The following is a 16,483-nucleotide window of genomic DNA, read 5'->3' on the forward strand; positions in this document are numbered from 1 at the left end:
CATTTTACACAAAGCTTCACTGGACATCGAGCTATTGAGGATTCAGTGTCAAAGTGTGAAAATGTGGTCCCTGTTTTGAGACTCAACGTAATTCTAAAGAGCACTCCTTAACGCAGAGTGGATACGTACGTGCCAGACCCAATCACACCCAGTTGGCACTTTTGGAATCTCCTATCGGACTCAGGCACCCAAAAGAATAACTTATGTAACGTGCCCTGCCAGGTCCATCTGCATGCATTACTTATGCAAGATCATCTTCATTGCAGATTGACCACAGCAGGCCAATAAATCCCCCTTATGGGGATTTAATTTCCAGCTTTTGACCTTCAGATGAAAAACAAGTGAATCATCTCCTCCTGCCAGATTTACACCGGGGACATGAGTGGTGGGAATGGAACGCAGATGCTGAAAGAACCCATCGCAGCTAAAGGGAAAACTGAGAAGGATCACTATTCAGCAGAGACATGCCCTCACTGAAAATTCCCTCTCTCCCCCCACAGGAAATTCCTGGCACCCCCTGCCACTCAGAGCTATTAGAGACAGAGGGAAGTTCTGACCGGTGTTCTCGGGCTAAGTGGGCTCACACCTACCTGCAGTACCTACCTGTCTCCTCCCAGGGCATACAGTCACCGGCTTTACAGAACATTCCTAACTCTTCCACTTCCAAACAGAACATTTAATCATGATCCCACATGCTACCGGTGCTCACCAAACGTTTATTATCAGCTTCACACAACGGTAACCAAACGGAGTAACAGTGTCCACTGTGCATTTTCAGGAAGTCCTCGGACACCCGAAGCAACTGAGGCCTAGAAGCGAGGCGCCCAGCTCTCTGCGATCCGGGGGTCACGGGGCTCCCTGAGATCGTGCCCAAGGCGGTGGTCCTTCCCTGGGACTCAGCCAGCTCCCACCTTAACTTCGCCTCTCGGAGGAAGGTTGGGTACCACCATCACCTCTGCTGGGGGTCAACGCCGGGAGTCAACTGGGTTGTGGTTCGGGGCAACTGGGAATCTCTTGTCTCTCCAGGGCATCCACACGGAAGGGAAGTCACAGGGCCGGATTGGGGGCTTGGGGTAAGGATGATGGGGGGAAAGGGTGCTAATTCTGCTGATCTTCTTCAGCAGGGGTGACTCTGCCAAAAAGGGATCGAAACAGCTCCGTCCTAGAAGACACAGAGGGGGGGACAGAAGCAGAAGAATGCTAAGGAACTTTTCAAGGTTAAACAGATCCCCGGGTGGGAATCACCCTGATCGGCTGCTGCAACCGAAAACCCAACTGGGTAATTACAAATGCAATCCAGGGTCCTTATTCAGAGACACAAAGGAAGGAAAGGAACCTGCAAGCAGCCAGTCAAATGCTGCACAGAAATATGCAAATATTCCACTGTCGCTGGATACCCTGTCTCTGGGGAATGAGGTTTTCTATAAGTTTGCCCTTTACAGACAGGCTCTTCAAGTAAGAAAACAAGATTGAATATTTTAATAGGATGTATGAGCCCGCCTCACTATAAGGAGGATTCAATCAGACATGGGATGTGGGAATATAATTTAGTTTTCATACATTTTCTTGGGCTTGACGGTACTTGAAAAACAATGAAAATGACCCAGCAACAAGATTCCAATTAATATCCTATGTACAGCTGTTCCACGAGCAGAATCGGGTTTTTTTCATCCCTCCAATCATGCTCCAACACTCTCCTCTTGACTAGAGAATGGGACTGACATTCCTTTCTGAGGTTGGATTGTGCTTTTAAAAATAAAAAATTCACTAAGCCCTAAAAATGGAGGTGGTAAACCACGTCTGTTTTCTTCTACTGACCATGGGCATATGGAGATCCACCTCCAGGACACGGCACATGCTATGTGAGGGGAAGGTGGTGCCCACTTATTTCATTACCGTGGGGTGGGGTGGCCACAACCATGGCTGCATCCACTGGGGTCCAAGCCCATCACTGGGGTTACGCCCACTTCCACCAAATGAGAAAGAATCGAGGGATGATGGCGAGCTGAGAAACGAGGGATGATAGTGGGCCAAGGTACGGGAACCTCAGACGTACTAAAACTTGCCCAAGAGGGGCAGTTCTGGCAAATAGCTACCGAACATAAAGCCAACAAGGAAATGGGATTCCTGATAAAATCCCAACAGGCCAAATTTGGGTTTTAATCCTTGCTGCTGTTGGAGTTGGCTTCTAGCCTGCAGAGGTGCAGGCTTATGCAAACTGCACGATTAGAAGTTCCATGTTTCTGATCTGATTATCATATGTCTACCCCCACACTCATCATTACTATTATTAATAGTAACAATCATAACGATTTTGGAATTTGTTAAGGGCGGAGAAAAAGTACTGAAACCCCATTTTACAGATGAGGACACTGGAGGCAGGCCCAGAGAAGTCACTTAGAACAGTACTTTGCACATAGTAAGCGCTTAACAAATGCCATCATTATTATTAAGTGACTAAAGCACTTACTACAAACCAATCATTATTATGATGATTACAAACAAAACCTGGTTTTAAAAAAAATATCTGAAAAGGATTTGAGTTTGGCAAGAACACTGGGCTAGAATGAAAAGAATGGCCATCTGACAGCATTTGGAGTCTTCCAGATGTACTTCTGAACAGGGTGACACCAAAACCCCTGATCAGAGTGGAAAAAGAAATCACCAAGTTACAGTGGGCAAGGTCCAAAGAATTTTTTCCTGAAAAAGATGACATGCTGGGTCATTATATGATCCTAATCTTTAGGGGGTGGAGCCCGAGAAATGGGTCCAGTGACCTTTCGTGCTCTCCTTCCAGGCAGAGGTTGCCTTTCTAAGGGCCCTCGGGCAAGCCTTCACAAAGGGACGAGAGCAGCCGCTGATGAAATGCAAATGATCCTCAGGCTTCTCGCCAGAGCCAGCTTTCGAATCACCCCCTCCACCACATTGAAACTGGCAGGATGTGCCCTCACCAGGGCTCATCCGATCTGGTGCCCGCTGCCTATCAACCAGAACATACAAGTCTCCAGCTATTTCCACTGAGAAACTGGATCGTGGAAAGGGGACAGTCTCTCGGACAAAAAGGACAATGTGACTTTAAGGCACCGTCATTTGACAAGAAAGAAATGCAGAGCTTGATGCTGTTTAGTCCCTGGCAATGACACCCTTCCCACCTCGCCCTGCTTGCAGATGCCAAAACCCCATCATTACCACTGAGCAAACGCTTCCACCCCGTACTACGATCTCAGGGAAATTTCTGGGCAGGAAGCGGCAGTTTACTGTCCGCAGCGGGGTTCACGTGTCAAGAGTGGAGGAGAGCCGAGTGCTGAAACCGGTGTTTTCATAAAACATCATTTCACACTCAGGTGGGCAAAGCTGACAAACACATGCCGCTCTTTTTGTCCAAGTAACTCGGGAAGCTGAATGGTTTCAATTCTTTTTTTTTTTTTTAGGATATCCCAATGTTACAGATTTCATTCACCTCTCAAAAACCCTTTAGAAGTACAGTGCCCGCCCAAAGGTGAAGGCACATATTCGGGCTGCATCTCAAGCAGCATGGCCTAGTGGATAGAGCACGGACCTGAGAGTAGGAGGGTCAAGGGTTCTAATCCGGGATCTGCTGTGGGACCTTGGGTAAGTCACTTCGCTTCTCTGGGCCTCAGTTACCTCATCTGAAAACTGGGGATTGACACTGCGAGCCCCATGTGGGACAAGGACTGTGTCCAACCCGATTTGCTTGCATCCACCCCAGCGCTTAGTACAGTGCCTGGCACATAGTAAGCGCTTAACGAATACCATTATTATTACTATTAATGCTGGTAACAGCAGTTATCCAGAGACTTCATTCCACATGACCGGGGTGTGTGTCTGTACATGTGAAAACACACGCACAAACTACACTCCAGTTTATACAGTAGTCACTTCCCCCAAAGACAATCTCCATCCATGGAAATAGTCTTTGGTGACTGGCATTCTTGACGAATCTTACTGACCAGAGGGTGCTGAATCAGATGGTTCAGTGAGCAAATAAGAGGCAGAACATTGGGCCACAAAACCCCTTTCCCTAGTACACAAGCATCACATTAGCCTGCTTCCTCAAACCCCTTGCCCCGTGCTCCTCGCTCGCCTCTCATCCTTTCATTCATTCAATCGTATTTACTGAGTGCTTACTGTGTGCAGAGCACTGTACTAAGCGCTTGGGAGGTACATCCCAAGATGGGTCCCATCTCCACCTCTGAACCCAGCCATGACAAGCCCAAAGCTTTTGATCCACCCAGAGGCTCCTCTGCTGGAACCCAAAAGAAAATTAAGCCACATCATGTGACACCTCTCTTGGCGGGGTGGCTAGATCCCTGGCTGAATGGGCAGGACTGCAGCAGAGCTAAGCCCCTCAGGGGAAGGCAAATCGCCTTTATCTCAGTCTTTGCACCACAGTGAAAAGCAGCGGTTCATTCCCGACACAAGCCCTTCACTCATTCTACCGTGGAAGAATCCACCGGGAGTCACGGCTGCCCCTTGGACCGCTTCCACAAGAGCAGAGGGGGATCTCCGTTGCTCGGAAAATGGCCTCCAAGTGCTCAATACACCCCCTCAGTTTCTGGGTCCTTGATAAGCATTTGCTAAGTGGCCCGTTTCCCCTTTCTGGGTGGTGCTAGTCCTGACAAATCCCACTATCCTCTGAGGACCACTCAGGGGGTTGAGGTGACTTTGTGAGAGGGTGTCTCCCCTGGCTCTGAAACCAGTGGTCCACAAACCATATGGAGGGCCAAGTTTGTAATAATCCTGAGCCTGGCTCTCGGACACAAGTGAGCTTTTCTGGGCCCAGTGCTGGGTTTGTCCTCCGCGCCTTCCTAATTCATGGGTTTCACCCCTAGGCTGATTTCTGAGAGGACAGAGACTGCACCTGAGGCTTGGCCAACTGCCTCACAAAGAATGATGTGGGATTTGGTGATGCAGGTGGTGTTGAGGTGGTGTTCTACGCTGATGACACTCTACGCTGATGACACTCTACGCTGATGACACCCAGATCTACATCTCTGCCCCTGCTCTCTCCCCCTCCCTCCAGGCTCGCATCTCCTCCTGCCTTCAGGACATCTCCATCTGGATGTCCGCCCGCCACCTAAAGCTCAACATGTCGAAGACTGAGCTCCTTGTCTTCCCTCCCAAACCTTGTCCTCTCCCTGACTTTCCCATCTCTGTTGACGGCACTACCATCCTTCCCGTCTCACAAGCCCGCAACCTTGGTGTCATCCTCGACTCTGCTCTCTCATTCACCCCTCACATCCAAGCCGTCACCAAAACCTGCCGGTCTCAGCTCCGCAACATTGCCAAGATCCGCCCTTTCCTCTCCATCCAAACTGCTACCCTGCTCATTCAAGCTCTCATCCTATCTCGTCTGGACTACTGCACTAGCCTTCTCTCTGATCTCCCATCCTCGTGTCTCTCTCCACTTCAATCCATACTTCATGCTGCTGCCCGGATTATCTTTGTCCAGAAACGCTCTGGACATATTACTCCCCTCCTCAAAAACCTCCAATGGCTACCGATCAATCTGCGCATCAGGCAGAAACTCCTCACCCTGGGCTTCAAGGCTGTCCATCACCTCGCCCCCTCCTACCTCACCTCCCTTCTCTCCTTCTACTGCCCAGCCCGCACCCTCCGCTCCTCCACCACTAATCTCCTCACTGTACCTCGCTCTCGCCTGTCCCGCCATCGACCCCCGGCCCATGTCATCCCCCGGGCCTGGAATGCCCTCCCTCTGCCCATCCGCCAAGCTAGCTCTCTTCCTCCCTTCAAGGCCCTGCTGACAGCTCACCTCCTCCAGGAGGCCTTCCCAGACTGAGCCCCTTCTTTCCTCTCCCCCTCGTCCCCCTCTCCATCCCCCCGTCTTACCTCCTTCCCTTCCCCACAGCACCTGTATATATGTATATATGGTTGTACATATTTATTACTCTATTTATTTATTTATTTATTTATTTTACTTGTACATTTCTATCCTACTTTATTTTGTTGGTATGTTTGGTTCTGTTCTCTGTCTCCCCCTTTTAGACTGTGAGCCCACTGTTGGGTAGGGACTGTCTCTGTGTGATGCCAATTTGTACTTCCCAAGTGCTTAGTACAGTGCTCTGCACATAGTAAGTGCTCAATAAATATGATTGATTGATTGATTGATTGAGGCCAGGGTGTTGAGAGTGTGGATGGCGCAGCACACCACTGGTACTGAGTAACCACTTCGTACAGTCATCAGGATGATGACAGTGGTATTTGTTAAGTGCTTACTATGTGCCTTTAGGCACTGTACTAAGCACTGGGATAGATATAAGATAATCAGGACGGCCACAGTTTCTGTCCCACATGGGGGCCATCATCTAACGGGGGGGAGAGAAGGGAGGTGCGTGGGTGCCAAAGAACAGGTATTGAGGCAATGCACTGTATCGTGCACTGTCTTCAGACTGTAAGCTCCTGGTGGCTAGGGAACATATCTACCAACTCTGTTATTTTGTACCTCATAGGTACTTAGTACAGTGCTCTTCACACAGTAAGGCTCAATAAATACCACTGATTGATCACTAGGTGCTTGGGAAGTCCAAAATACTAAAGGGACACCCTGCCCACAAGGAATCTGAACTTTCAAGAAGAGAGACAAACACAAAAACATTGACAACTACAGTAGTCAAAAATAAATGAATTGGGCACAGATACATGAGTGCTTCGGAGGTTGTAATTCACTTCACAATGAAGAGAATTGGCTGACGGGGTGATATGGTTCAGGGTGCTGGGAAATTAATTGGAGAAAGTCTGTTGGGGGAGGTGGGACTAAAGGAGAGATTTGAGCGTGGAGAGAGCTGTGACATGTCTGTTGTGGAGAGGGAGGGAGTTCCAAATCGGGGAGTGCCCTGTGGGCAGGGACCATATCTACCAACTCTGTTATATTGTACTCTCCCAAGGGCTTAGTACAGTGCTCTTCACAAAGTAAGCACTCAACAAAGTCAGTCAACAAAAATGACTGACTGACTGATTGATTGAACAGTGAGAGCAAAGGGACGGAGTGGGAGGGTCCAGAGTGAGGTAGTGTTGGACAGCTGGCTTGGGAAGAAGAAAATTTGAGTTGGGGAAGAGTGGGTGAAGAGAGAAGGCAGGCAAGGGGGATCCAGATGGGAAAGTTTTGATGCTGATTGAGAAGAGACCAGGAAGCCAGTGGAGGGCTTGGAGGAGAGATGTGGTGCACGGGACACTTCAGGATGATAACCTGTGCAGCAGCATGTAGTACAGACTGGAGTGGGGAGGTCAGCGAGGAGGCCGATACAATAGTCTAGCTGTGGGCTGGCCAGAGTTTGTACCGTGGTGAAAGCGCTTTGAGAGGAAGGGGCAAATCTGGGGAATGCCGAGTAGGAAAAACCAGCGGGATTTGGCAGCAGACTAGATGAGAAACAACTCATCTGGGAACCGAAATCCTACAGTGGAATACCACATCAACGAGGCGAGAACTTCACAGGTTTCGGGCACTGGCTGAATTTCAGTTTAAGGCTGACGTCTGGGGAGAAAACCCTGAAGTTACAGTTGGATGCTACCGAGTCCTACTGAGTCCAGGCTCCTTACTCCTAACTTTGGGCAAGTCACTTAACTTCTCTGTGCCTCACTTCCCTCATCTGTGAAATGGGGATTAAGATTGTGAGCCCCATGTAGGACAACCTGATGACCTTGTATCCCCCAGCGCTTAGAACAGTGCTTTGCACATAGTAAGCGCTTCACAAATACCATCAAAAAAAAAAGAAAGACTGCTCACTCTTTTCCTTGCAGGGCAGTTCTGTTCGTGATGGGTAAATGCAATAAGATGGAGCCTGAGGCACTGGCTCCCACAATGGCTGCATGAAGAAGATCCTACTGTACAAGGCTCATCCCAAATTGCTCTCGAGATCAGAAATACCTCACGGTTGACGGCATCTTCCTGTGAGGCAGAAACATGCCCTCGCCCAAAGGGGCAGTTCTGTAGGCAAAAGGAAAAAGTCTGAGGTGCCTCAGGCTCACTCTCCCTCCCAAGGCCGGAGGTAAATGTCCATGGTCCCAGCTGCTCCCTAAGAAGGGAGATCCAGGCCTTTCTGGGAAACATGCTGACTTCACAGCCCCGGCAAGCTAGGTGTCAACATCCAAAAAAGAGGAATGAAGGGGAAAAAAAGAAAAAGACAGCCTAAAAAGCCCCAATCTACCTGAAGGAATCAGAAGTCAGTTTTTTTTTTCCCATTGCACGGATCTGGTTCCCCGCAGCATCTTTTCTAACCAGGGCTTATCCATGCAGAGAGGCGAGCTATCAATCCTTCAGGTTAACCTTGTCTCCGTTCTCATTCTCCAGGGTAAGTGTAGGGTTTAATACTCTCGGCCCCCTTAAGGCTATGCATAATGAACTTGGCATTTTTTTAATACATAATTCCCCCTCCCAATCACATTAAGAATCAAGATTTGAGTCAGTGAACTGAAATGCATTCCCGCCCCTCACCGCCCCCTCCCCACAAACATACCACAACTCAACTACCGGTGGGACTGTCCACTGGAGAAAAAGAGAATTAGCACCAGCTATATTGGTATTAGTTCTACACAAGGAAATAACCTGTACAGAGTAATTAACAGAACTTACACCTGAGGTAGAGAGAGGCAGAAGGTCGATGGCAGGGGCTCTTCCTTGAATTAAAATCTTAACTTACCCTTTATTGCAACCTACAAAAGCAAGTAATGAGCACTAACATTTTTATTTCTTTTAAACTGTCATTTGGGCTATAGAGGGGATAATTACCTATCTCTACTGTAGTAAGATTTTATAACCCTTAGTGAGGCATTTTCTAATTTAATATTTTTACTATATATCATAAAACCTGTTTCTAGGGGGAGGGGCAGGGAGGAGGGTGGTAATTCAGTCATTTTCCATAAACCGTGTGTATAGGTGGATTTGTGTTTAGGCAGAATACATGTGTATGTTAAAAAAAAAACAAGGTAGATGAATGGTTATACTTTAAATAATACAACTGCATGTACCCAACTCCACCAGTAAATAGTATTGAGCACTTACTGTGTGCAGAGCACTACACTAAGCACTTATGCCCAATGTATAATAATAATAATAACTGTGGTATTTGTTATATGCTCACCATGTGCCACAGGACTGTTCTTAGCACTGAGGTATACAGAATATCATCAGGTCCCACATGGGGTTCACAATCTAAGTAGGAGGAAGAACAGGTATTGAATCCCCATTCCCCATTTTATAGATGAGGGAACTGAGGCTTGGAGAAGTGAAGTGACTTGCCAAAGGTCATACTGCAGATAAATGATGGAGCTGGAATTAGAACCCAGGGCCTTCTGACTTCCGGGTCTGTGATCTGGCCACTGGGCCACATTACTTTCATTCATTCAATCAATCGTGTTTATTGAGCGCTTACTGTGTGTACAGTACTGTATTAAGCGCTTGGGATGTACAAGTTGGCAACTTCTAGAGACGGTCCCTACCCAACAACGGGCTCACAGTCTAGGAGGGGGAGACTTGTCATTACTTGTCAATTACTTGCCATTACTTGTCAATGAATGTATACATTCAGCCATGCAGGTGCCCATTCCTGTTTTTCTAGGTTATATTCTCCCCATTCTACCTCAAACCAATTCTGTCTTCTACCAATTCTCCAAATGTGAACAAAGTTGAATCTCAGGTGGGGCTCAGAACAGGACTGAGATGGCAATTCCCTCAGGTAATATCCTGAATAATGGACTAATGGAGGCATTGGGCTTCCTCCCACCTGCCAGCAGTGCAAGCATGGACTACTGGATATGAACATGGGCCTGGGAATCAGAAGGACCTGGGTTCTAATCCCTGCTCCGCCACGTCTGCTGTGTGACTTTGGACAACTCACTCAACTTCTCTGTGCCCCCATTACCTCACCTGTAAAATTGGGATTAAGACTGTGAGCACCATGTGGAACATGGACTGTGTCCAACCTGATTATCTTGTACCTACTTAGCTTAGCATAGTGCCTAGCACATAAGAAGTGCTTAACAAATACCATAAAAAAGCGCTCTTTTGCTTAGCACCTAGCTGGAGACCTGAGTCACTGTTTGTACCGTACACAGAACTACACAAATGCAGCCAAGGTAGGAAATCTGTAGAGAATGTTTCAATCCTCAAACGGTGTCTTAAGTCACTACTTCCAGGGATCTGAATCCAACTTTTCTGCCTTTGTGAGGAAATACTGCGGGGCCTGAGAACACGAGGGTAAACAAATCAAATGCCACTAGATTTTCTTGATTAAAGGCACGCGCGCGTGCACACACACACACACACACACACACACACACACACACTTAGGAAACTCCCACATGGGAATCTTTTTGTGGGCAAAATAGATATAAGTATATAGATATTAACTGCTATAAAAATGGGATTTGGCATGGGTAATTTCTCCACAACAGGCAAGGGAAGAATTAGCAGACACAGTGGAGCACAGCACAGTTTGATTAGGGAAGCAGCAGGCCCAAGGGACAAATCACACAACCGGGAAGCAGGAATTTGGGAGTTCTAATTCCACGGCTGCCACTACTGCGGACTTCTGACTTGGCCGGGATCAAATCTGAACCCTAAATTCTTCAGATAAAAAGAATTTAATAGAGCCAAAAAAAAGGCAATAAAAAATACATCTTTCCTTAGCTTCCTTTACCGGCAAAATGGGCTTCTTAAATGGGATTTGTTTTACAAAACTGTAAGATTATCTGATTTCTTCTCCTACCTAGCAAATTTCCAAGCAGCACACCCTGGGCATTCAAATACTTAATGACTCTTGCAAATCACGTGGCTGGGATCTTCTGCAGCTCTTCTTACCTCTGAACACCAAACAGAAAAGCCGTCTCCCAGCAAGATACAAGACTTTCCTTCATAGTCGACGCTGATGCTTTTGACTGGCAGATCCAATCCGTAGATGCAGGTATGACTGATCAGACCCATCCATACCCAGTGATCCATTTTCCCACTGGCTTTACAGAGAGAGCTTCCCTTCCTTCATGGTGTGGTTGCTGCTTGGAGGGCCCACTGCTGTTTTCTAATCTGACTTTTTCTCCCAAATTCCCCAAAGCCTCTGCTCTGGGACGACAACCTTTCAGCTGACTGCAGCACCACAGGCTGATCTATTTTCTTCCTCTGCTGCTGGGTCCCTACACCCAGCCCGCAGCTATGTCTGAATACCATTAATAATAATGATGGTATCTGTTAAGCACCTACTATCAATCAATCAATTGTATTTATTGAGCGCTTACTGTGTGCAGAGCACTGTACTAAGCGCTTGGGAAGTACAAGTTGGCAGCATATAGAGACAGTCCCTACCCAACAGTGGGCTCACAGTCTAAAAGGGGGAGACAGAGAACAAAACCAAACATACAAAATAAAATAAATAGAATAGATATGTACAAGTAAAATAGAGTAATAATTATGTACAAACATATATACATATATATAGGTGCTGTGGGGAAGGGAAGGAGGTAAGATGGGGGGATGGAGAGGGGGACGAGGGGAAGAGGATGGAAGGGGCTCAGTCTGGGAAGGCCTCCTGGAGGAGGAGGACTATGTGCCAAGCACTGTTCTAAGCCCTAGAATAATGATGGCATTTGTTAAGCGCTTACTATGTGCAAGGCCCTTTTCCAAGCACTGGGGGGGATACGAGGTGATCAGGTTGTCCCGCGTGGGGCTCACAGTCCTAGTCCCCATTTTACAGATGAGGTAACTGGGGCACAGAGAAGTTAAGTGACTTGCCCGAGGCCACACAGCAGACAACTGGCGCAGCCGGGATTAGAACCCACGACTCTGACTCCCAAGCCTGTGCTCTTTCCGCTACTACCATCTGAGACTCTGTCCCGCTCGGTCTTTACGGCATTCTGCCATACTTCTTTACCGGGGCTTCATTTTGGGTCACCAAAGAGCAACCTCTTAGGCTTCTAGGGACAGCCTTCTCAGCCCAAATCCTGGCCAGCAGAGTGTGAACTGGCTCAAGTTCCAAGGCCTCATTTCTGGTAGTCCTGCCTTGAGATCAATCAATCAGTGGTATTTACTGAGTGCCTATTATGTGCACAGCACTGTACTATGCCCTTGGGAGGGTACAAGAGACTTGTACTGCAGACCTGTTCCCTGCCAGATCTAGTCTGGTTCCTGGATGATCCTGCTGAAACCACTCGAGAGACCACACGTGCCTTTGGTAGTGGGTTAGAACGTCCGGGTGATATGGAAGGTTAGAAGACACTACCATGGCACTGAAAATCCTTCCTTCTTGTAGACTTTAAGCTCCTTATAGGCAGGGATCACATTTACCAGCTCTGCCACTGATTGATTACTTTGGTATGAGATTTGATACTATGCCATTGCTCCACACTGTCGACCTTTCAAACAATACACTAGCCATCTTAATTTGGTTTTCTGCTTCTTTATCCGTGCATCATTAGATGGCATCCTGCCTAGGAGGCAGAATTCAGTGATGGCATTAACTTCTGAGATGCCCATGAAAATTTTTGATCTGAGTGCGGAGTATTCCAAGTTGGGCTTGCCCATGGTTACTAGGGCACGCAGGTGGCAGAGCTGGGAACAGAACTCAGGTCTTCTGACTGCCAGGTCTGTGCTTTTTCCACTAGGGCAAGCTACTTCTCAAACAGACGTGTGGCATCTCTCGCCGAGAATGGAGGACCGGGAGCCTGTGCAATGGAACTGATGTTTGGGGTTGCACCATTCACACTCTCAATCCTGCCAGGCATATTTCTGCTAGGGCACTGAGTACAGTGACCCAAAAGGTGGGCAGCTGGGCAACGCATTGCAAAGGGGGTGAAAAGATGGAGTTTTTGCCCCATTCTGTGCAAGACCCACTGACAGCCAAAGTGCCCACAGCACATTATCAGTACTAGGCAGGAGCACCATCACAAAGCAAGCACTTGCCTTGCAGTCTCGCTGCCCAGGTGTTTTTCGGATCCCTTCTGGGCCCATCCACCTGGAGGAACATCCTACAGGGTCCTTTGCTGAGACAAGCAGTAGCCTATGGAAAGAGGCTAGGCCTGAGAGTCAGAGGGCCTGGGGTCTAAGCCCGCCTCTGCCACCTGCCTGCCAGGTAACCATGGGCAACTTCTCGGTGCCTCAGCTTCATCATCTGTAAAATGCGGATTAAATTCCTGTTCTTCCTCCTTCTTAGACTCAGAGCCCCAGGAAAGGGCCTATATCCTATCTGTCCATACTGTATCTAGAACATAATACCCCAGAAACCTTGCCCATTGATGCCAGAGCCCCGGAAAGCATTCCCATTTGCTGAGATAGGACTAGAACCTTAGTCTCCTAGGCTATAAATATACAGTAAGAACCTTAGTCTCCTAGGCTATAAATATACAGTACCAAAGGGGGTTAAATAACAGACTGGACATTCCCCAAGGGACACAAGATCAAAGTGAGGATTCAAAAGGCAATATGGGGGTGGGGGGGGGGGGGCACGCACAACTATTCCTTTCTTTTTTTACGGTATTTGTTAAATGCTTGCTATGTGCCCAGCACTGTGCTAAGCACTAGGGTAGATACAAGCTAATCAGGTTGGACACAGTCCACGTCCCACATGGGGCTCATCGTCTTAATCCCCATTTCACAGTTGAGGCACAGAGAAGTGAACTGACTTGCCCAAGGTCACACAGCAGATAAGTGGCAGAGCCAGGATTAGAGTCCAGGACCCTGAAACTCCCAGGCCTGTGCTCTATCCACTAGGTCCTTCTCCAACTGCTCCCGTACTACAGCATCCTCCAATAATTCAACACACTGAATGGCTTCATGCAGCACCCAGAAGGGCAAGAACAACCCTGCAATCCCTGTGAAGCAAGCCATCTTCTCCTAACATGATTGTTTTCTGAAGGACCACCAGATCTCAAGCCTTGAGTGACCTATGGAGATTTCTTTGATGCCCATCTAAGCCAGCTGGAGAGTCTCCTCCTGAGCACCTTCACCTCCGGGAAGGTCGTCTTCTCCCTGGTCAAGGACAACCCCGAGGGCTCCTACACCTTCATCACTGATAAGAAATGAGTCTAATGCCCTCCCGGCTCCCTGGCTATCGCATAGTTATCAGTTGCTTTCCATTCCCCCTTCCCAGCCACCTCCGGTAACTGAGTATTGAAGTATTTGGCTCTCCCTCTCCCACTCCCCAATTGGGACAGGTTGGCGTGGCGCTTGACCGGACAAACTGGAGAAAACGGTGGCTCAGTAACGTGTCTGCTTAGTACAGTGCTTTTCACAGAGTAAGCACTCAAATACCATCGACCGACTGATTGATTGATTGACATGCTTTTAAGAAAGAAGCTTCTTTTGGGTGATGCTGGCAGGATCTAAAAGCTTGCTGGCGCCTCCAGCCAGCCACACGATGGCAGTGCCTGATGCATTTCCGCGGACGCCAGGAAACAGGGTTGACGCTTCGTGCAGACCCGAGCCCATAAATTACCTGGTGTGACTGCTCTCATCACCATCCTCCCCAGTGCTTGAAGGAGACTCTAGACGGTCTGTTTCAATTCCCTCTCTTTTTTGGTCAGGTCAGATCTGGGTCCTTCAAAGCTTCAGCAAATGCTTTTAGCCCTGAAGCTTTAAATTATGGACAGTGACATGTGGCCTCTGGCTTGTCTCCTAGAGATCAGGCACAAGATTTATAAATATTTGAAAAAACTGGTTCAGGCCCCCAACAACTAAAGAGGGAAAGGAAAAGCGGGGGGAAGGGAATGCACGCAAAAGACTATTCAGGAAGGTGAGAGGGAGAAGCCTTCTCCCTGTAAATGCTTTCCCCCTCCGGCTTACACGCTTCAAATCCGTTTCAAACTCCGCCCACCCTTCAAAAGACCCCACACTCTTCACGACGCTGACCGACACTTTCTCCGGGCTTACTTTTGGGCTTGGCCTCCTTTGACCCTTTTGGCCAACCAGACTTCTAGAGCAGAGACCTTGGAACCAAAATAAATGGTCAAGATTCCACACCCTGGGTCCTGTTTGGGTCTCACATTCTGCTGGACCAAGACGGGAAGACAAGGCTCGAAATTCCTGCCACTGATTTCAACTTTTCCCTTGATGTCCTTAGTCGATCTCTTCGGGCATTTCTAAGCATTTTGGGAGTGAAAGAAACTCTGCAGACAAAGAGGATCTTTCCTCCCTTTCAGGACATTAATATTCCATGTTCCTGGAATAATTTCTACTTTCACAGTTTGACTGTTTTATAACAGATTTGATGTGGGAGATGACAAATCACCTCACAAAAGGAAGATGACAAATCATCTCACTGTTTCTAACGGGGGTCCTCTTTATTTATTTATTTATTTCCCCCACGTACACCCGTAGCTGAATCGTGGAGCTCCCTGCCTTGCTGGAGATGTTTAATACAACATCCAACAACCAGGATTTCAGGCAAAATAATAAATAAATAAATAAAAGGCCTGGCCCATGTTATGTTTAAAGCTTGGGATCAGTCAGCTTCAGAAAGCTGACGCCATTTGTTCAGACACCAGACCTCCTCGCCACTGCCGTTAAAGTCAGAGGATGTTTCACTCTTTAGATAGATCACTGGATAGGAAGTTAAACGCCACAACAACACATCTGAATGTAGAGTACATGCAAAAATGGCCTGCTGTCTCTGGGGGAACAGTTACTTCTTAACGAACTCTTCTCAAGGCTTCAGGCAAGACAAACTGAAGCCAGTGAAAAAGGTCGTGCTAGCTCAAATTTCTAACCAAAAAGAGTGTTCCTCTGTGTATGCAGAGCACTGTCCTGGGTGCTTGGGGAGCAGAGCCCTAGAGGAGCTCATCAATCAATCAATCAATCAATCAATGGTATTTACTGAGCACTTACTATGTGCAGAGCACTGTTCTAAGCATGTGGCAGGGTACAATATAACGGTTGGTAGACACATCCCCTGCCCACAATGAGCCTAAAGCTTAGAGGAGCAGACATTAATGCAAATAAATAAATTACACATATGTACGTAAGTGCTGAGGGGCTGCAAGAGGGGTGAATGAAGAGTGTAAATCCAAGTGCAAAGACAACACAGAAAGGAGTTGGGAGGAGAGGAAATTCATTCACTCAGTACAATCGTATTTATTGAGCGCTTACTGTGTGCAGAGCACTAGGAAATGAAGTTAGTGGAGCCTGGAGCTAGTGGTGAAAAGGAATAGCTAATAATAATAATAATGGCATTTATTAAGCGCTTACTATGTGCAAAGCACTATTCTAAGCGCTGGGGAGGTTACAAGATGATCAGGTTGTCCCATGGAGGGCTCACAGTCTTAATCCCCATTTTCCTTTTTACTTAGAAGTCCCTTGGAGGAGGAGTGAGACATGGTTTGGTGGAGCTGGGGGCTGGGTGAAGAAGGGGCAGGTGTTCCATGTAGAAGGCAAGGTGCGAAAACAGTGGTTTGCTTGAGAACAGTGCAGAGCGCAAACAGGGGGGAAGCGGGAAAAGTTGAGTGAATAGGTACAGAGGCGGCA

The 16,483-nt window shown here is 47.7% G+C and overlaps 1 protein-coding gene across 1 annotated transcript in view; it reads right to left on the reverse strand.

Moving 5' to 3' along the window:
* Nucleotides 1-696: 696 nt before the first annotated feature.
* AATF (apoptosis antagonizing transcription factor) overlaps nt 697-16,483 on the reverse strand; it is a 108,039-nt gene continuing 92,252 nt past the window's right edge. The window contains exon 12 of the mRNA XM_038759741.1: nt 697-1,162. Within this exon, the coding sequence (XP_038615669.1) occupies nt 1,099-1,162 (64 nt within the window). The 3' untranslated portion in view covers nt 697-1,098. The remainder of the gene's footprint in view (nt 1,163-16,483) is intronic.

This window comes from Tachyglossus aculeatus, chromosome 17 (genome assembly GCF_015852505.1).
Source record: "Tachyglossus aculeatus isolate mTacAcu1 chromosome 17, mTacAcu1.pri, whole genome shotgun sequence".
Taxonomy (NCBI): Eukaryota; Metazoa; Chordata; class Mammalia; order Monotremata; family Tachyglossidae; genus Tachyglossus; species Tachyglossus aculeatus.